Genomic DNA, 16,078 nt, shown 5'->3' on the forward strand with positions numbered 1-16,078 from the left:
CAGACAGAAGAACAGCTGCTTGTAAAAGTTCTCATAATTTTTTTCCCCCCGTACCAACATTTTGTTTATCTTAGCTTTCAACAGGATAGATTTGATGTGTGCAATTAGGAAGTTAAAGTCCAGACATGCTCAAAATGTAGTTAGGCTTGTGAAGTAGGCTAATGTAATCAACAAAGAAACACATACTCAAACTCAAACATGAGGGTCTGAATATGTTTTATTAACCCCTGGTAACTTTGACTTTTTGACCTTGTGCTCACCGTTACTCCAGTAGATCCTTTCTCCCCCAGTGGGCCATCAGGACCCCTCGGTCCCTACAGAAAAAAAATCAGCTTATGATTAATGAATAGCTTTGGAAAACTTGGGTCTTTCACAGCCCCCAGCACATGTTAAATGGATGAATTAAGGCACTTAATATCCACTTTTGTCATCCCCATTTAGTGGAGCCTGGGAGGTAGTTTCTTAGTTTTATTATGTGTATGTCGCCCACAGAGACACGATCAAAGATTGCGTCTATTTTGCAAATACTTGGCATTTGCAATTTAGCTTTGCTGCATGCCCGATCCACACTGTAGACTTTTGTCCCCATCTTTCCACGATCACACAAAGTGGGACTATAATATCTGACTCTTGCACACTGACTTTATTATAAAGGCCTTAGGAAAAGACTCAGATCCTGTAGCTAATTCATCCTTGCCTAAAATTGCACCAAACTGACCAACCGACCAACCAACAGACCGACATTTCCATCCTTAGACCCACGATGAATGCCTCAAAAGTCTTGAAAACAGATGAAAATTCATGGGAAACCCTGAAAGTATCTATAACCATTTGCTTTTTTCATTTTAGAGGGATTAAGTGACTAAATTAGTTATTATGATCAATATGTTTTATAGTGCAGACATTCACCATCCATTCTTCCCTTAATAATCATTAGTCAGATTTATTCAGCTTGAACAGTGATATTAGCTTGAAGCTCACCCACTTACTCTGTCTTTCTTTTAAAATGCATCACTCGGAGTGATTTTTACTTAAGGTTATGATGGAAACACCTGGGATAAAATGATGGTAATAATTTAACTTTGAGAAACACATTACCTGCAGTTAAGAAACAAGATTGAATTCAGAAAGTCAGTTTGAATTAAGGTTAGAAGAGTGATCTTTAAATAAAATTGAAAGACGCATGTGCTTAAACAAAAAATAAACAAGATTGGACATATGTGTATGAATAGCTATCACTATTCTCCTTGCAATCCTATTATCAGTTTATTGGCTTCATATATTTTTTGCTTCTCCTTTTAGGAATACACAATGAAAATGCTTTTAAAATAAGAGTCCTGTAGAGTAAAGCTAAATTCTCTATTCTGGCCAATTTAAAATAAAAACTTTCACAAGAAATAGAGGTTACTGGGTTCTCCAATTATTGTTGATTAGGAATTACAAGAGATGGTGTAATAAGGAGACTCGTATTTAATCGTTCTGTTCTTAATTCTATTTTCCGAAGCCTTGATGTAATTTTCAGCTATTATAGTTATTAAATATTACATTTGTGACTGCTTGTGATATCAGGGGAGCTGTGTAAAACCAATCTACAAAATGAAATGCCTTAATTATACAGTACCACTTATTCATGTAAGATCAATTATTCATTCAGTCGAATGATCCTGCTGTGTAACCAAGGGCTATTTTCCCAAAGTAGAAAACTCAATTATGAAAAAGCCAGTGAAGATTGGAATTATCTTCCACTTGTGGCAGACACAGAAATGTACACATGTTTTCATGAAACTTCAGTGTTTTATGAAGCAATATGTTGGGAGCAGCTGTTTAGCATGTTGGAATTACCAACACATGTTCAAATTCAACTTTTTATGTAGATATACATTGATTTATTTTTCCTTAAGGATTTTTGAGTAGGTTGCTAAGCAATTCGCTGTACTTCCAAGAGATTTAATTAACTGTGGATGGTTGGATTTTCTGTTGATTAAATTTGATTTTCTCTATTTTTCATGGTCTGCCACTGTTCATGTTAACTACTATATGCAGACAATTTCATTTTTTCTTTGGGAGGACCTACCAGCAATATAAAAAGCTCCATTAATTGAGTATCAGTTGAATTACAGTCAATTCTATCATATCCATTGGTGACAGATAGTTATTAAGTGTCAGCTGATGGTTATAAATAATTGTATAAGACAGATTCAATTAACTTACCCTCCTGCCTTTGGGACCTCTGATGCCGTTGGATCCGCACGAACCAGGAGGACCCTAAATGTGTGTGAGAGATATTGACAGTTTGACTGTAACAAATTAAGGGAAGTAACAGGGAATGTTTTTTTAAGTTTTATTCTTCTATTCTATTCTTTAATACCTGTGGCAAGTTAATTGCATGGATGGACAGTAAGGTCTTCATGCTGGTAGTCTCTGGTTTACATTTCATCTCATAGTCCACACTAATAAAAGAGGACCCTGGGGTTTGCGTACATGTAAAATGATGAGGATAAGAACTTACTGGGATCCCTTGCGGCCCAGTTGAACCCCTCTCTCCAGGTATTCCAGTGTGACCCTGAAGGATACAACATTACTCAAATTATCATTCGATCTGAAAGTTGATTATCAACTTCCAGATTTGTGACATCACTAGATGGATGATTACTGTTTGATCACTCAGATCAGTCTCTCCAAAAACATCACACCCCCATCCCTTACTTATGTAGAATTGAATGCCCCCCTGGTGCGAGAGACAGGGTCCAGACTTACTCCTTACCATCGGCCCCGGTTCCCCTGGTGGCCCAGGATCGCCTGTTTTTCCCCGATCCCCCTGTTGAAGCACACATCAGGATCACAATAACATCAAAACCAGGACCCTGATGTAGATTCTGTCTACAGTTAGAGTTTCTCAACAAAATGCTTTGTGTTTCCTTGTGGCCAAACAAATGTTAAGTAAAGTAAAGTATTTTGAAACCTGCATTTTCTTCCCTGTCTTTCATTGGTACATTACAACAGTACTCTGTGCTTTACAGCCACCTACTTTAGATCAGTGGAAAACCATGAAACTTGAGGCAAGAAAGTGTATCACACGTGTGCATACATTCGATATAAACAATAAATAAATTGTCCAAAATCAAAATATTCAATTTATATTCAAATCAAAAAGAAAAGTAGCTACTTTAGTCACCTTTTTGCATAAAATGTTTGGCATTTTTGCTTGATAAATGTTTTATCTTATTATGTTTTGTCCATTGAACTATCAATGAATCGACTTTTCTTTTCAGCACTAATCACAAGGCACGTTAACAGAAAATGCTCACCTTTTCTCCAGCAATGCCCATCTCTCCAACAGGCCCGATGAAGCCAGGCAGCCCCTGAAGGAACAAGTTGAGGAAACATGCTCTCTTTACTGTCTTTTATTTCTCACAGTTGCATTGAAGTATTATTTCTTATAAATAGGCCGGACTAGCTTTGATGCGCCAACAACACAAAAACACACAAAGACACACAGCGAGCATCAAACAAAAATAAGCAGATAGTTGGAGAAAAGCCTTTACCCTCTCGCCAAGCTTTCCGACCTCTCCAGTTATCCCGGTCTCGCCCTACAGCAAAGCAGCCAATTAGCATATCACAAACTTATTCATGCCTTTCATTTTTAGTTCTAATCAGTGGAAATGTGCTTGGAGGCCCGTTCCCCTGTGGTAACGGAGAATTAACATCTAATTTACACATATTCAGATGATACATTATCATAACAGAAAGCCAGGGATATAATGTTCAGTTAAGGATGACAGTAGTTCGGCGGTGGATGTTTGCCTATAAGGTCTGACCTTGAGTCCGTCTGGGCCTGTCAGTCCAGGGAATCCCTGCCTCCCAGGCCTGCCCTGAACAGAAAGCTAAAATGACACAGAGAAGTGTACGGCAGCTCCACACAACAAACAATAACCTCCCTATATCTCCTGTAAAGAGATGAAGTCTGTGAGTCTGCTGTCCCTGGAGAGGTCAAGGAACAAAACAAACCAACAGTAGATGCCAAAACACAAACAACCCTTTAAAAAATTTAATGAACCGTAAAACAAAGAGCCGTTTGCAGCGTTAAAGGCCTCTGATTACTCACAAAAGTCATTGGGTCATTTGTGTTTGTTTTCACGAATCACTTGTGGGTTACACTTCTGGGAGATGGAAGACTGGAGTCAACCATTACAGAAATAGAGCTTCATTGGGCATGTCTTCTCTATTGTTTAGCCTGGGATCACTCCAAAACCCCTTCTTTTTTTTCTTTTTTTTTGATCTTGATAGTTGCCATGGATTTTATTTATACTGCAGAACAGTTCAAAGGCATCCTATTTGTCTCACACAATCCTAACTTTGCCTTGCACAGCCTCCTTATTCGCTATGTTCTATCTTCAGATGTTTATAACTGAGTCTAAATCAGTTTATAGTGGAGATACCTGACAAACAAAGGGGACTGTGAGCTGTTTCACAAGTTTCCTAGAGTCAACAACTTTTATTGCACAGTAAAGTTTCCTAATATATACTAATACAATCCACTGCTGTTGGTATTAAGACAAAATGTCCCTTCCTGTGCTTTCATCTTAAAATGTTATTATAATCAGATAAATCTGACAAACACTATACAGGTCTGACATTGAAAGACAGTTGTTTTGGTTGTTGTTTGTTTGGTTGTTTGTTTTTTTTTGTGTTTAAATTATAGAAAAGAGTATAGCAATTTGCTGACCAATCTGGCTAGATGTGTACACAATGTCCAATAGGAAGTCTTTCAAAACAGCTTTAGAACAATAGAGAGATCTGTCAGCCAAAGGACTTATTGTCCCTAACAGACCATAGATAGCAAATTTAGGCAAAGCTAAATTTAGGCAGGGGCACACATCGTGCTTTTGTGTGTAGTTATGTACAGGAGTGTGGCGTAATCAGCACATCCTAAAAGATAACTGTTATTGTGTTTTCTAACTGGCCTCATCCAATCAGCACTCACCTCGAGTCCAGCAGATCCAGCTAGCCCAATCGGTCCCTCATCACCCTGACAAGAAAATTGTCACAAAAGGTCAGGGGAAGGGAAAAAAACAACATCTATTATGTTTTCAAAATCAAAGTCAACCCCACCTGAAGTCCAGGTGTTCCTCGTGGACCGGGTAAGCCTCTTGTCCCTTGCTTCCCCTATGAATTAAAACACTAAAAATTAGCATTCACTTCATTTCTAGTCAATTTATAAAACATATTCAAAGAGTTAGTGTCACTCTTCCAACCTTAGGTCCCTCTGGGCCATTTTGACCTGGTGGGCCAATGTCACCTGGAAAGCCCTGTGAAAAACCAAATCTTCATCACCACACAGTACTAAAATACTTCCTGCACTATTATACAATTTACTTATTTAAAGAAATTAGAGAATTACATACAGTAAATATAATACATTTATGTTGTTCTGTTCAGTACTTTATAAATATAACAGGTCCTACCTCTGGGCCAGGAGGACCAGGTAAACCATCAGGGCCATGCTCACCAGGTTTACCCTAAAAATGTCACAAAATGAGACTGTATGACATACAGCTGTACAGTTACCTCAGCATACCCAAACAGAAAATACCATTTCCCAGATTCACTTCATTTAATGGTCTGTGTAGGGAACATCATGCGGTACAGCACAAAAAGGATTGAATCTAACCCTGCTAAGTCACAGAAACATTCCTCACAGCATCAAATACAAATACATCCTCTATGTGCATTCAAGGCCATGCATGTGCTTTGTTGTTATTTTTTAAAGCTGTTTACCTCACCAGGAAGGACCCTGAAAAATGGTGTTTTAACTTTAGATTGAGGAAAGAGTTTAGCATCAGAATGGCTGATATCACTGCCACAAGATGCAGACATCATATAGCAGGTCAAGCAAGCACAAGAGTGGGTTTTAAATGCTGGAATCTTAAATCAGATCAGAGAGTCCTCAAAATATTAGAGCGCATGACTGCCAACTTTGGTGGATTAGTCTTAAAGCTGTGGCAGTAATTGCACTGGGAATTTGCCTGTTCACTGCTCTTTGAGGGGTTGATTAGCATACATTTCAAAATACTCCTAAATGCAGTGGCTTTTGTGTACATTTGAAGATTTCCAACCCTGTTTTCTTCACTGGCACCAGCATTTTTTGGGTTTGTTTGTTTTCCTGAATGCATCCTAAGACTTAGTGTACCCTTTAAGCACTCCACTATACTTTCAGTCCAAAATTCCCTTCCAATACAACTCAGGAACAAAAAAGTGGAAATACCCCCCACAACATTACTCTCAGCACAGTGCTTCACATACATGAAAACATACAATACAATGCAAGTAACCAAAGCAATTAAACACTAAAAGAAAAAGCAAACTAAAAGAAAGAAATATAATCTACACAAAATAATATTGTGAAGTACAGCTCTGTATGCCAGAAACCCAACAGTTGACACAAATGTTTTAACTTCTGCTGGTACTAGTACCCAAATAAGTGATGGAAAATGTCAGACTATGGGACTCACCTGTGGTCCAGGTTTTCCACAAGGACCTGGTAACCCAGGTGAGCCACGGATACCCTGTGAAATAAAAACAACCTCATTGTATACAGGCCATGTGTGAAATAATAATAATAATAATCACATACATGATTACATGCAGAAACACTGAACTTAAAACCATATTGTAAATGGATTACACTTGTACAGCACTTTTAACCTGTGAGGAGAGCAAACTACTATCTGTCATTCATCCATCTAGAGATCAGTGTCATGCTAAAGAACACTTTGACATACAATTATGAGAGAGTGGGGATCAAGCAACCGATGCTATGATTAATGGACTACCAGCTCTAACACCTGTGCACATACAAACATACATACCTTGTCACCTTGGAAACCACACTCCCCTGGCTCTCCTGGCAAACCAACGTCCCCCTATGACAACACAAAGAAATATGACACAAATAACAAGAATGTTAGCAACAATTACTTTAGTGTAGGTCACGCATCACAGCTTTGTGTCTATGTGTAAACTGTTAGCTTTCATCAGAGTCAGAGATACAGTTTTGTAATATGGTCATGTCTATGATTGTTGTGTTTGGATTCTTATTAGTCTGAAAAATACATATGCAGATCACCTTATCACCTTTCAGTCCTGGTTCACCTGGGTTTCCTGGTACTCCCTTGGAAGCAAAAAGCAAAAACACAAATATAATTAGCCTGACTTTTTTCCTGTTAACTAGGTTTTATACCGAAGAAGATTTGGCCATGGAGTTCAAGTGTCAGAAGGGTCACACAGTCACATTTGATCCCAAAACAAGCAAATTGTCTGATCAAAGTGTCTAAGAGCAACTCACTCAGCTACTTACTTGAATACATTCAGGTTAAGAATAATAAGTAATTAGTCAAAATGCACTCTTTTCATGTCATACCCATATGGAAACCAGAAACATGTACAAGATATGTTTACCTTGAGTCCCGGAGGTCCTGGTAAGCCCATGATACCAACAGGGCCCATGTCTCCCTGTCACCAAGAACACACACAAAACATATACAGAATAAACTGGAAGAGCAGATAAACCCCTAAATAATATATAAAATTCAGTTTTTTGTTGCCATCTTTCCTGATATGATGTCTCTAACAACTGTTACTGTTACCCTATAACTCAGAAAATATTCAATACCAATGCTAAGTTTCTGTGCAAAATTTCAAAAGGTAGATTTCTTGAATGTTAAATGCTTCTAGACAAGAACTTTGCATAAATAAAATACTCTCAAATTGGTATTTGTTTTAATTAAGGTCAGGGACTATCTGCTCAGGGAATACGTAAAAAAAGATTACAGATGAAAAGACTTTCAAAGCCAGCTTTTGATACATGACAGTGTTTGATATTCAGTGCTGTGGAAACATTTCCCTTAGTACCAAAGAAGCATTCAGAGGTTTTGATACCCAGTAGGGGATATATAAAAAACATATACAAAGTTATAAAATAGCAGCACTCACAACAAGACCAGGGACTCCACATGGGCCAGGAGCTCCCAGTTCTCCCTAAGAGAAACAGGGCAAGAAAGAAGGATAAAGGAAAGATGCTGAAGTAAAAAAGATGCTGTAAAACAAAACATAGGAGTAGGCACACTGTAAGCACACTGTTATTATATTTTTTATGTTTGTTTGTTCATTTTGTTCCTCCACTGATAGCCTGAGTAATGCGTCTCTTAGCTCAGTTTAGCATAGTGACTAAGCACTTGGCACTCCACACACAGAGAGGCTTGTTGTCTGAATTATCTACCCTGCAGCCACACGCCATGCCTACATCCTCTCCAAGTTATACATCCAATGGCGAGATGGATGACACGCAGCCCAGTGTGGCCTTCCTGTCACCTCCTCCATTTCTCTATGAATGAAAGGAGATGAATTCAGCCAAATGGAACATCCCCTCCCCTCTCCCCTCTGGAGGGAGAGGAAATGAGGCCTGGAGGAGGCTCTCGGAGGTCAGCCAATCTCAATCTAGCGGTGACCCTGTCAATCACGAGCAGAGAGGGTCAAATTTAAAGAAATGAGAGGCAAGTGAAACTGCTGATGCTGCCCTGAAATCAGTATGGATTATGATGGGTCACAGAGTTACTGAATGACTATGTGGATTTGCCTCACCGTCAGTCTTGTGCAGGACTAAAACACTCTTGCTGTAAATCAATATATAAGTTAGGTACAACTCTATTACTCTGCACTTTTCAGAAATAGTGAACTACTCTGACAGGACCAAGAGTAAAGTAAATCAAGCGATGTACAGTTTTTGCTGGGTCTACCTTTTGCATGTCTTTTCTACGTGTATCTACTGTATATGGAATCCACATGTAAGTAAATGATGTATTATGATCATTTTATACTGAGATCTGAATAAATCTCAGTCAAGTGTAATGTTGTGGACTTTAGGGCCAAACCTGAGGAATAGCACTGTGTTTACAGGGAGTCAAAGGTGCACAAATTAACATCATTTCACTTACTGGGTTCCCATCAGGGCCAGGAGGTCCCCTCTCTCCAAAGTCACCAGGAAACCCCTGAGCACACAGACAAACAGGGTAGTTATGTAACCAGAGGGGAATTGAATCTTTATCTTGGTTACATTGTTATTTTTTAATTAATTTAGATATCATATGCTTTGCAAGGGGAGTTATCACACCATACACAGAGGATCAACAGTGTTTCCCAAAACAGAAGTTTGCAGAGTAAAGCCAAGCAAATCCCATCAAATGCGCTCCCAGCACTTCATTCCTGGGAGACCGGCAGGAAATTCCACGGCTGAGTGTTTCCGAGCGACCGAGTGTCTGTGTGTGCACACGCTGGCAGGGAGCGCTCAGCAGCCTGCGAAACCCCCAGGACTTGCCTAAATGGCTGAATAAAGCTGCTTGGCCCAGAAACTGCTGACTGCGTCTTTTTTTTGCTTGGTGCTCGTAATTCCATTATAGAGGTAGAACAAGAGGCGTGATGCAGCCGTGAGGCCACACGCTCAACGTGTGCTTGTCAATGTGCCAAGGTCAACATGCAACCAACCGCACATCACGCCTCAGCACTCGCCTACAGAAGACGAGCGCTTTGGTTAGACAAATGATAAATGGCAGAATAGCAGAGAAGGCTCTCGGAAAAAAAGATCACATGAAAGTATGAAGACCTCAAGAGATGGTTTGATAGGATTGTTTGTGTGGCAAAATGCTGATTTAGAACATTAGGCAAATGTGGATAAAGTAATAAGCAGTAATTGGCGCAACATGAAGCCCGCAGGAAATGTGGAAAAATGTGCTTCTTTCCAAAATTGTCAATAACTGAGTTGGTTTGATCAGAAACACATGCAAACTGTAGTCTTTGTTCTCGTATTGACAACAACTTTCAGCAAGATTGGCAAGACCTTTTTCATTATGTGATCCATCCTGGAGGGTTCTGTTCAGCATGCTAAGTGCAAACTGTAACACTGAATAAATAAAATATATAAAAGGCCAATTTCCTGCTTTCTATATGTAAGGTTAAGACAGGTCGAGGGTAGTTGTCTCTGAATTTGCAGCTCAAGTGGTTTAGGCTTTGAGTCACATGAATCACATGTATCTCGGTCCGGATCACACATGCTAACTCCTTATTTCCAGACTTTGTTAAACTGCTTAACTGCTGATTCAGGAAAGGGAAAAAAAAGAAAAAAAAAACTTCTTACGCATAGTAACTGACCCCACTTTTAACCACAGAAGAGAAATGGCTTGCTCATGACTTGGCTACTATTAGCATACTTCTGGACCTCAGACTATGTCACTGACCATTACAGCATAATAACCTTTAAAAAAAAACATGTACAACCAGACTGAGCCTGGGAAAATACCAGATTTACACAAGTGGTTATGAGTAATATCAGTATTTTCCATGTAAGCCTGCAAGGATGGGAAATTGACTTCTAGGCGCCAATGACGGTAGACTTCCCTGGTCTGCGGGCAGAGACTCCAAAGAGCCAAACCCACAACTGACACACTGCATTATCATGTCAGTCTAATGCAAAACAAGGACAGTAGCAAACACAGTCTATGGCATACAAGGTCTCTTAATCAAATTCAGCCAGAGAAAATCAATCATGCAACATTTATGAATGCATCCAAAAATCTTATTTTTACTCACTCACTTTAATATGAGGGCATTAAGTCCTCATATTTTTAAATTTTCAAAAAACTGACTGAGAATTTGAATGTAATCTACTGATACATGAACTTGTGTTTCTAAAAACATTTGTTACACTATTTAGTAATTCCTAGTGTAACTGTGCCAGTATAGAAGTTACCACAACTTTATTCAGAGATTTATGACAAAGGCCAGGAGGGGCTTTGGACTGAACAAAAGTCTTTGTGTGAGTAATGGTCATCTAATACAGTTTAAAGTAGTTCTGCCCTACAATAAGACTCCATAGACCGAGACAAAGCACCCACACGTTCATGAGGCTGCATTGAAAATGTTGTCTGAGAAGTATGTTGAGAGAAAACTTTACCGGCCTACCCATCTTGCCCTTCTTCCCATGAACGCCAGGAATTCCCTGAAAACAATGAGAGAGAGAGAAATATAGGTTATGGAGCTGACAAATCACTTAGATTTAACACAATCCTCTCTTTTAGTAACTATTACATAGTTTGAACTTGTAGGTGTAATAATATTAGAATTTCAATTTATTCCATGTGTGTTTCCATCCAACAAACTTATTACCCATGGTATTAATTAATTACGTTAGAATAAAAGGTTGCCTCTGATCCGATTTTCTAAACTCAATATTTATTGTGTTTTTACATTGTTATTCTGCCTATTCGCAGGAATAATTTCCTCTTCTGGGACAAGACATTTATATGCCACAAAAAGACTTAACATCTTTAGCAACACTAGCAGCTCCGTGGGGAGAAGATGAGGAATAATTTAACAAAAATGTAAAGATTAGCTTGGGGGTGGCAGCAGAGAAAAGGTCATGTAGTTACCTAAATCAAAAAGCTTTATACTCTGTGGAGCTCTGTGTAAGATGATGTGAAATGTCCACTGTACAATGTTACACCTGGATACTTTTTAATCAGACTAAATGGTATTTTGTGAGATTCAGCTGTACCCTGGTGTGAATGTTACAGCATGACAACTCTGCAATAACTGTAGCATGTTAACATGTCTACAGCACATTTTAACATGGTAACACTGAGTATTTAACCTTACTGTATTAACTTGTAAGCATGCTGTGTCAACATTAATCACACATGGCGGCTGTAGCTAACAGGACTCATTAATGCTTTCACCAAACTCCCTGCCAATCCACTCAACAGTTTTGAATCAGTTGAATGACAGACCAACCAAAGAACCAATGAAAGTACAGATGGATCTACAGTTGTATAGAGACACATGGCTAGTGTGACTAAAAAATGACACGCAGATGTCAGAATACTGGGTATAAAATTCCTTCTCTTCTCCATTGCCCTGAAGGTTCATGAAAACCTAGCTGGGCTGGAGCCAATTTAAAGTCAACCTCTTACATTTTAGCTATATCCAAGACAGAAGAGAGAGTATTGGAAGTGTCAGTTGGCTTTGCCCTCAGGCTGGATCCAATACAGTATGAGGAAACTTGTGCTACTGTTGGACTAGTAGTTTGATAAAGTGTGCCTGCAGTATTTCATGAATTAAAGTTATTTCAGTTTCATCATTTTGGTTCATGGACAGTCATATAATGCAACCTGCCGGGCATCTACTGTCACAGCCAGTAATACTCACTCTCTCGCCATCAGGACCAGGAAAGCCAAAAAGCCCAGGGATGCCAATGTGACCCTAAAGAGATGAATAAAAGATAAGGCAAAGACAGATGGAATAGGAGAGGAAGGTGGACAAGAGGATACGGTGAGACCAGTCGGGAATGATGGACATAGTGATGAACCGTTAGATGCCAACAACTTTAACACATGTCTAAAAATCTGTACAAAGTCTTCAGCTATGATTCTTTGATCTGTCAAAGCACCACATCATTTTTGCTAGGAAGGATCAGTCTTGAAGAGCCAAGCCTTGAGGCAAGTGTATATGCCCATGGACTGCATGGTGCTGGCTTCCACGATGTAGTCCAAGGGCACATACCCTCACATCAGGGATCTCTGAAGAACTCTCTGCCAAACCTGCTCTGTGAAAGGACAGGGGGGAAAAAACAGGCGAAAAAGGGCAGAAACAGCTGTTACAATGACATTAAACAAGAAGCTACTGTCAGAGTGCTTTACGGTTACACTTGGCAGCAGAGCAATATATTTTTATGATATCTGACTAACATTAAGAATAAAAAGCACGTACAGAAAAGATTTGAGGAACACCAGAGTTAATTGCGCCTACAGTACTTTAAATATACCAACAAAACCATCAGTCATTATCATTACGGAGTTAACAGGGGCCGACCAGTGGCGTTTATGACATTGGCCTTTTTATGTGCCCACACTGGTTAGGTAATTCATTTAGCATGCATTTCACACTTCATTTACAAACATTAAGGTTTAACAACGTCGCTGTACAGAGAGAAAACATGCATCTCTCCCCTGAGCCCTTCAGTGGAAGCTGCATGACAAGAACATGAAATACAAGTAAACAGAGAAAGTCATTCGAAGGGTGATTGAAACTGTGAGACATACAGCATTTACATTTCAAGCGCCTTTTTTATTACCGGGGATCCAACACACTCCCCTGAAGAATTTCTTTTTAAAAATATGAATGCACGCCAAAGCTGTACTTTTTTCGACATCTACTCACCCTGACTCCTTTTGGTCCCATTTTCCCTATCGGCCCAGGTAAACCCTAAGATGACAAAACATATTCCTGTGGTTACAAAACAGTGGCAGAACTTTATTTGAGCTGCTGTAAAAGTTCTGAATTGGAAAAATAACAAAAACATTATAATTGATTGATGACACATTTATCTGGATTATTTTTATCTTTGTAAAATGAGCCTTTTGGCTGACATTTGCAGTGTTGATACTTCAGAAGCATGCACATTAACTTCTCAGAGACACAACCAGCAAATCCATCAGTGCAGAACATATCTCCCTGCAATCATAAAGAGCCACTTTCAACTCAGGAGAACCCCCCCCCACACCAAAATGCAGTGTCTTGACTTGAACTTACAGCCCGAGTGATTCACAGCCTGCAGTTGGTAGGGGGAGCTAAAACCTAATCCATCACACACCACTAAGTGTCTATAGGGACCAGCGTTCTGACATAGTAAGTTCGCTAAAGCATGGAGGTGAACGTCGAGACCCGTGCCTGAACTCCCAAGTTATCATAAACATTCAGGGGGCACAAGTGAGTGAGCAGTTATCCAGCTGTTTTTTGGAGCTTAAATTTGCTTTAAGTTAAGAGGAAACAGATTTTAAGTGCAGAGGAACCCTAATGCTCCACAGCTTTGACTTCTTAAGTTAAACACTATTCCTAGAAGTGGGGTGAGGAATGGTGCTCACAGTTTGGAGAGGCAAAGGAAGCTTATTTGTACCCTGAGAGCTGCGGCATTAGTCACACTTTTATTACCTTTTCTTTCTTCAGGGTAGTGATTACTAAGGAAACCTTTTGACATTTTATTTCCTCGCTAGACCGGAGGCATCTGTCACTGAAATTCCACCACAGGTGCTTCGCAACTACCGCTTGGAGCCTTTGTCGCTCTTTTTTTTCCCTTTCCGACTTCGATTCAACTGCTGCAAACTTTTTATTTGGATTAACAGAATTATGTTTTTTGAGGCTGATGCTGAGTTGTCAATGGCTGACAGTTTTTACCAGCATCCAATATCTTTCAATTTGATTATTTTCTTGCTACAGACAACATACAAGGAATCAGTGTTTCCCCCATGATTCACGTATTATTCATCATTTTGACAGTGAGCAAAAATTACCGGCTGAAATTTGATTTGTTAAAAATGCTACAATCACCCTAATATTTTCAAAAAAGTTCAATGCACAATATAGATTACATCCTATTGTTTTATCTGTGTGTGTGTATCTGTGTTTCTATGGGGCATGTGTACTGTATGTGTGTGTGTGTGTGTGTATGTGCGTGTGTGTGGCCCTGCTCAACCAGCACCGCAACACTAGATTTACTGCACCTGCCTGCCAGGATAGCCTTTGGCCCCAGGGCTTCCATCATCTCCCCGTTCACCCTGTGGGGAGAGAGAGAGGGGCAGGACAAAAATCAGCACTAGAGGAGGGCATGACACTAAAAGAGGGAAAAGGAAGGAAGAAAGCACTGAGGGATAGAGGGACGGAAGGAAGCAATATTCTTTAGGAAATCAGTTCTTTTATGTACATATGGTTTCTGTTGGAGGCACACTGATTGTCATTATAGGAAAGACTAACAAAAATTGAAAGCAATACAACATTTATGAACTCATAAACATCAGTCATTTGGTCCCATAGAAGAATTTAAGTCTCTAGGCTTTTAAATAAAAGACCATGTGTTTAGTAAAGAGGCGCCACAGCAGACACTGCCACCAAACCAAATGTATCACTCCAAAGGGAACACTTAATTCTGCATGTATGGGAAAAGTAAAACAGGATGAGTAAATGAAAGCATGCAAGAAATTACAGGCTGTTTGTACAGTAAACTGGAAGCTGACCACATTCATTACACACTGGAGATGGTTGTGTTTCGGTGTCTTCAGTTTTCTTCGGAGAGCCAGTTAATTAATGTGTTATGAGAGAGCAACATGTAAATGTATTATTAAACACAATGTGAGAGTTATCGTAAATGGCCAAAAAGAAACTGTAGTAATAGTAGCAGCTCTGCTAGTTGCAGTAGTAATGGAGGTAGTAGATATTATTGCAATAGGGATATTGTAGCGAAGGCAGGTTTATTATTGCAAAATAAGCCAAAAGAGGATAATGCCGGTCCCAAGCAAATCAACACACATTATCCAGTTCATTAAGCACCTGCTAACAAAACACATTTAATTATTTCACATAAAAACTCCCAAAAAACTCTCTGTGGACAACTAGAGAATTCTTGTGTATGAACCGGTGCACATTTTGTTTGTAACTCAAGGCCTACTAGCACAAAGCAGAAATCTGTGAACACAGGCACGTGGATAACTTGTTTTAATTCCTGACTACTGCAGAGGGCAATAATGCTAATGTTTAATGTGCTAAAGCTATGCCGTTCTACCTATCAACAGCTGGTGACACAACACACCCAGAAACATAGCACATACCAACAAAAGACAGGGAAGAAGACGAATGCCAGACAATGTAAATATAGATGAAAAAAGTGCAGGTTTTAGGATAATTAAAATTTGGTTTTAGAAATGAAGTAATAAACAAGACCCCCAAATTAATAGCCGATCAGGAGTGTCTTCACTAACCACGAAGTAATGTCTTTCTAGCACAAGGTGTCACCAGTTATCTTCACTGGATTACACAACAACCAAAACGACTGCACTGAACAAAAGTAACAGACCTCAGACTGCATGGGACAATCCTAACTGCGTGTTCAAAGATCTGCACATGCTATGTGAGTCATTTTTCTTCAGAAAAGAGTGCGTCGTCTCTAAAAAGAGCAGGAGGAGACTTTGAAAAGTTTTCA

At 39.4% G+C, this 16,078-nt stretch overlaps 1 protein-coding gene across 1 annotated transcript in view; it reads right to left on the reverse strand.

The window, feature by feature from the left end:
- Window positions 1-16,078, reverse strand: part of col27a1b (collagen, type XXVII, alpha 1b) — a 64,178-nt gene that overhangs the window by 17,819 nt on the left and 30,281 nt on the right. The window contains exons 9-29 of the mRNA XM_062417915.1: window positions 14,607-14,660; window positions 13,267-13,311; window positions 12,256-12,309; window positions 11,006-11,050; window positions 8,994-9,047; window positions 7,993-8,037; window positions 7,459-7,512; window positions 7,127-7,171; window positions 6,870-6,923; window positions 6,513-6,566; window positions 5,466-5,519; window positions 5,256-5,309; window positions 5,113-5,166; window positions 4,985-5,029; window positions 3,819-3,872; window positions 3,546-3,590; window positions 3,309-3,362; window positions 2,765-2,818; window positions 2,510-2,563; window positions 2,212-2,265; window positions 261-314 (exon numbers count right to left, since the gene is read on the reverse strand). Of these exons, the coding sequence (XP_062273899.1) occupies window positions 261-314; window positions 2,212-2,265; window positions 2,510-2,563; window positions 2,765-2,818; window positions 3,309-3,362; window positions 3,546-3,590; window positions 3,819-3,872; window positions 4,985-5,029; window positions 5,113-5,166; window positions 5,256-5,309; window positions 5,466-5,519; window positions 6,513-6,566; window positions 6,870-6,923; window positions 7,127-7,171; window positions 7,459-7,512; window positions 7,993-8,037; window positions 8,994-9,047; window positions 11,006-11,050; window positions 12,256-12,309; window positions 13,267-13,311; window positions 14,607-14,660 (1,080 nt within the window). The remainder of the gene's footprint in view (window positions 1-260; window positions 315-2,211; window positions 2,266-2,509; window positions 2,564-2,764; window positions 2,819-3,308; window positions 3,363-3,545; window positions 3,591-3,818; window positions 3,873-4,984; window positions 5,030-5,112; window positions 5,167-5,255; window positions 5,310-5,465; window positions 5,520-6,512; window positions 6,567-6,869; window positions 6,924-7,126; window positions 7,172-7,458; window positions 7,513-7,992; window positions 8,038-8,993; window positions 9,048-11,005; window positions 11,051-12,255; window positions 12,310-13,266; window positions 13,312-14,606; window positions 14,661-16,078) is intronic.

Source organism: Scomber scombrus, chromosome 4, assembly GCF_963691925.1.
Source record: "Scomber scombrus chromosome 4, fScoSco1.1, whole genome shotgun sequence".
In the NCBI taxonomy this organism is placed as follows: domain Eukaryota; kingdom Metazoa; phylum Chordata; class Actinopteri; order Scombriformes; family Scombridae; genus Scomber; species Scomber scombrus.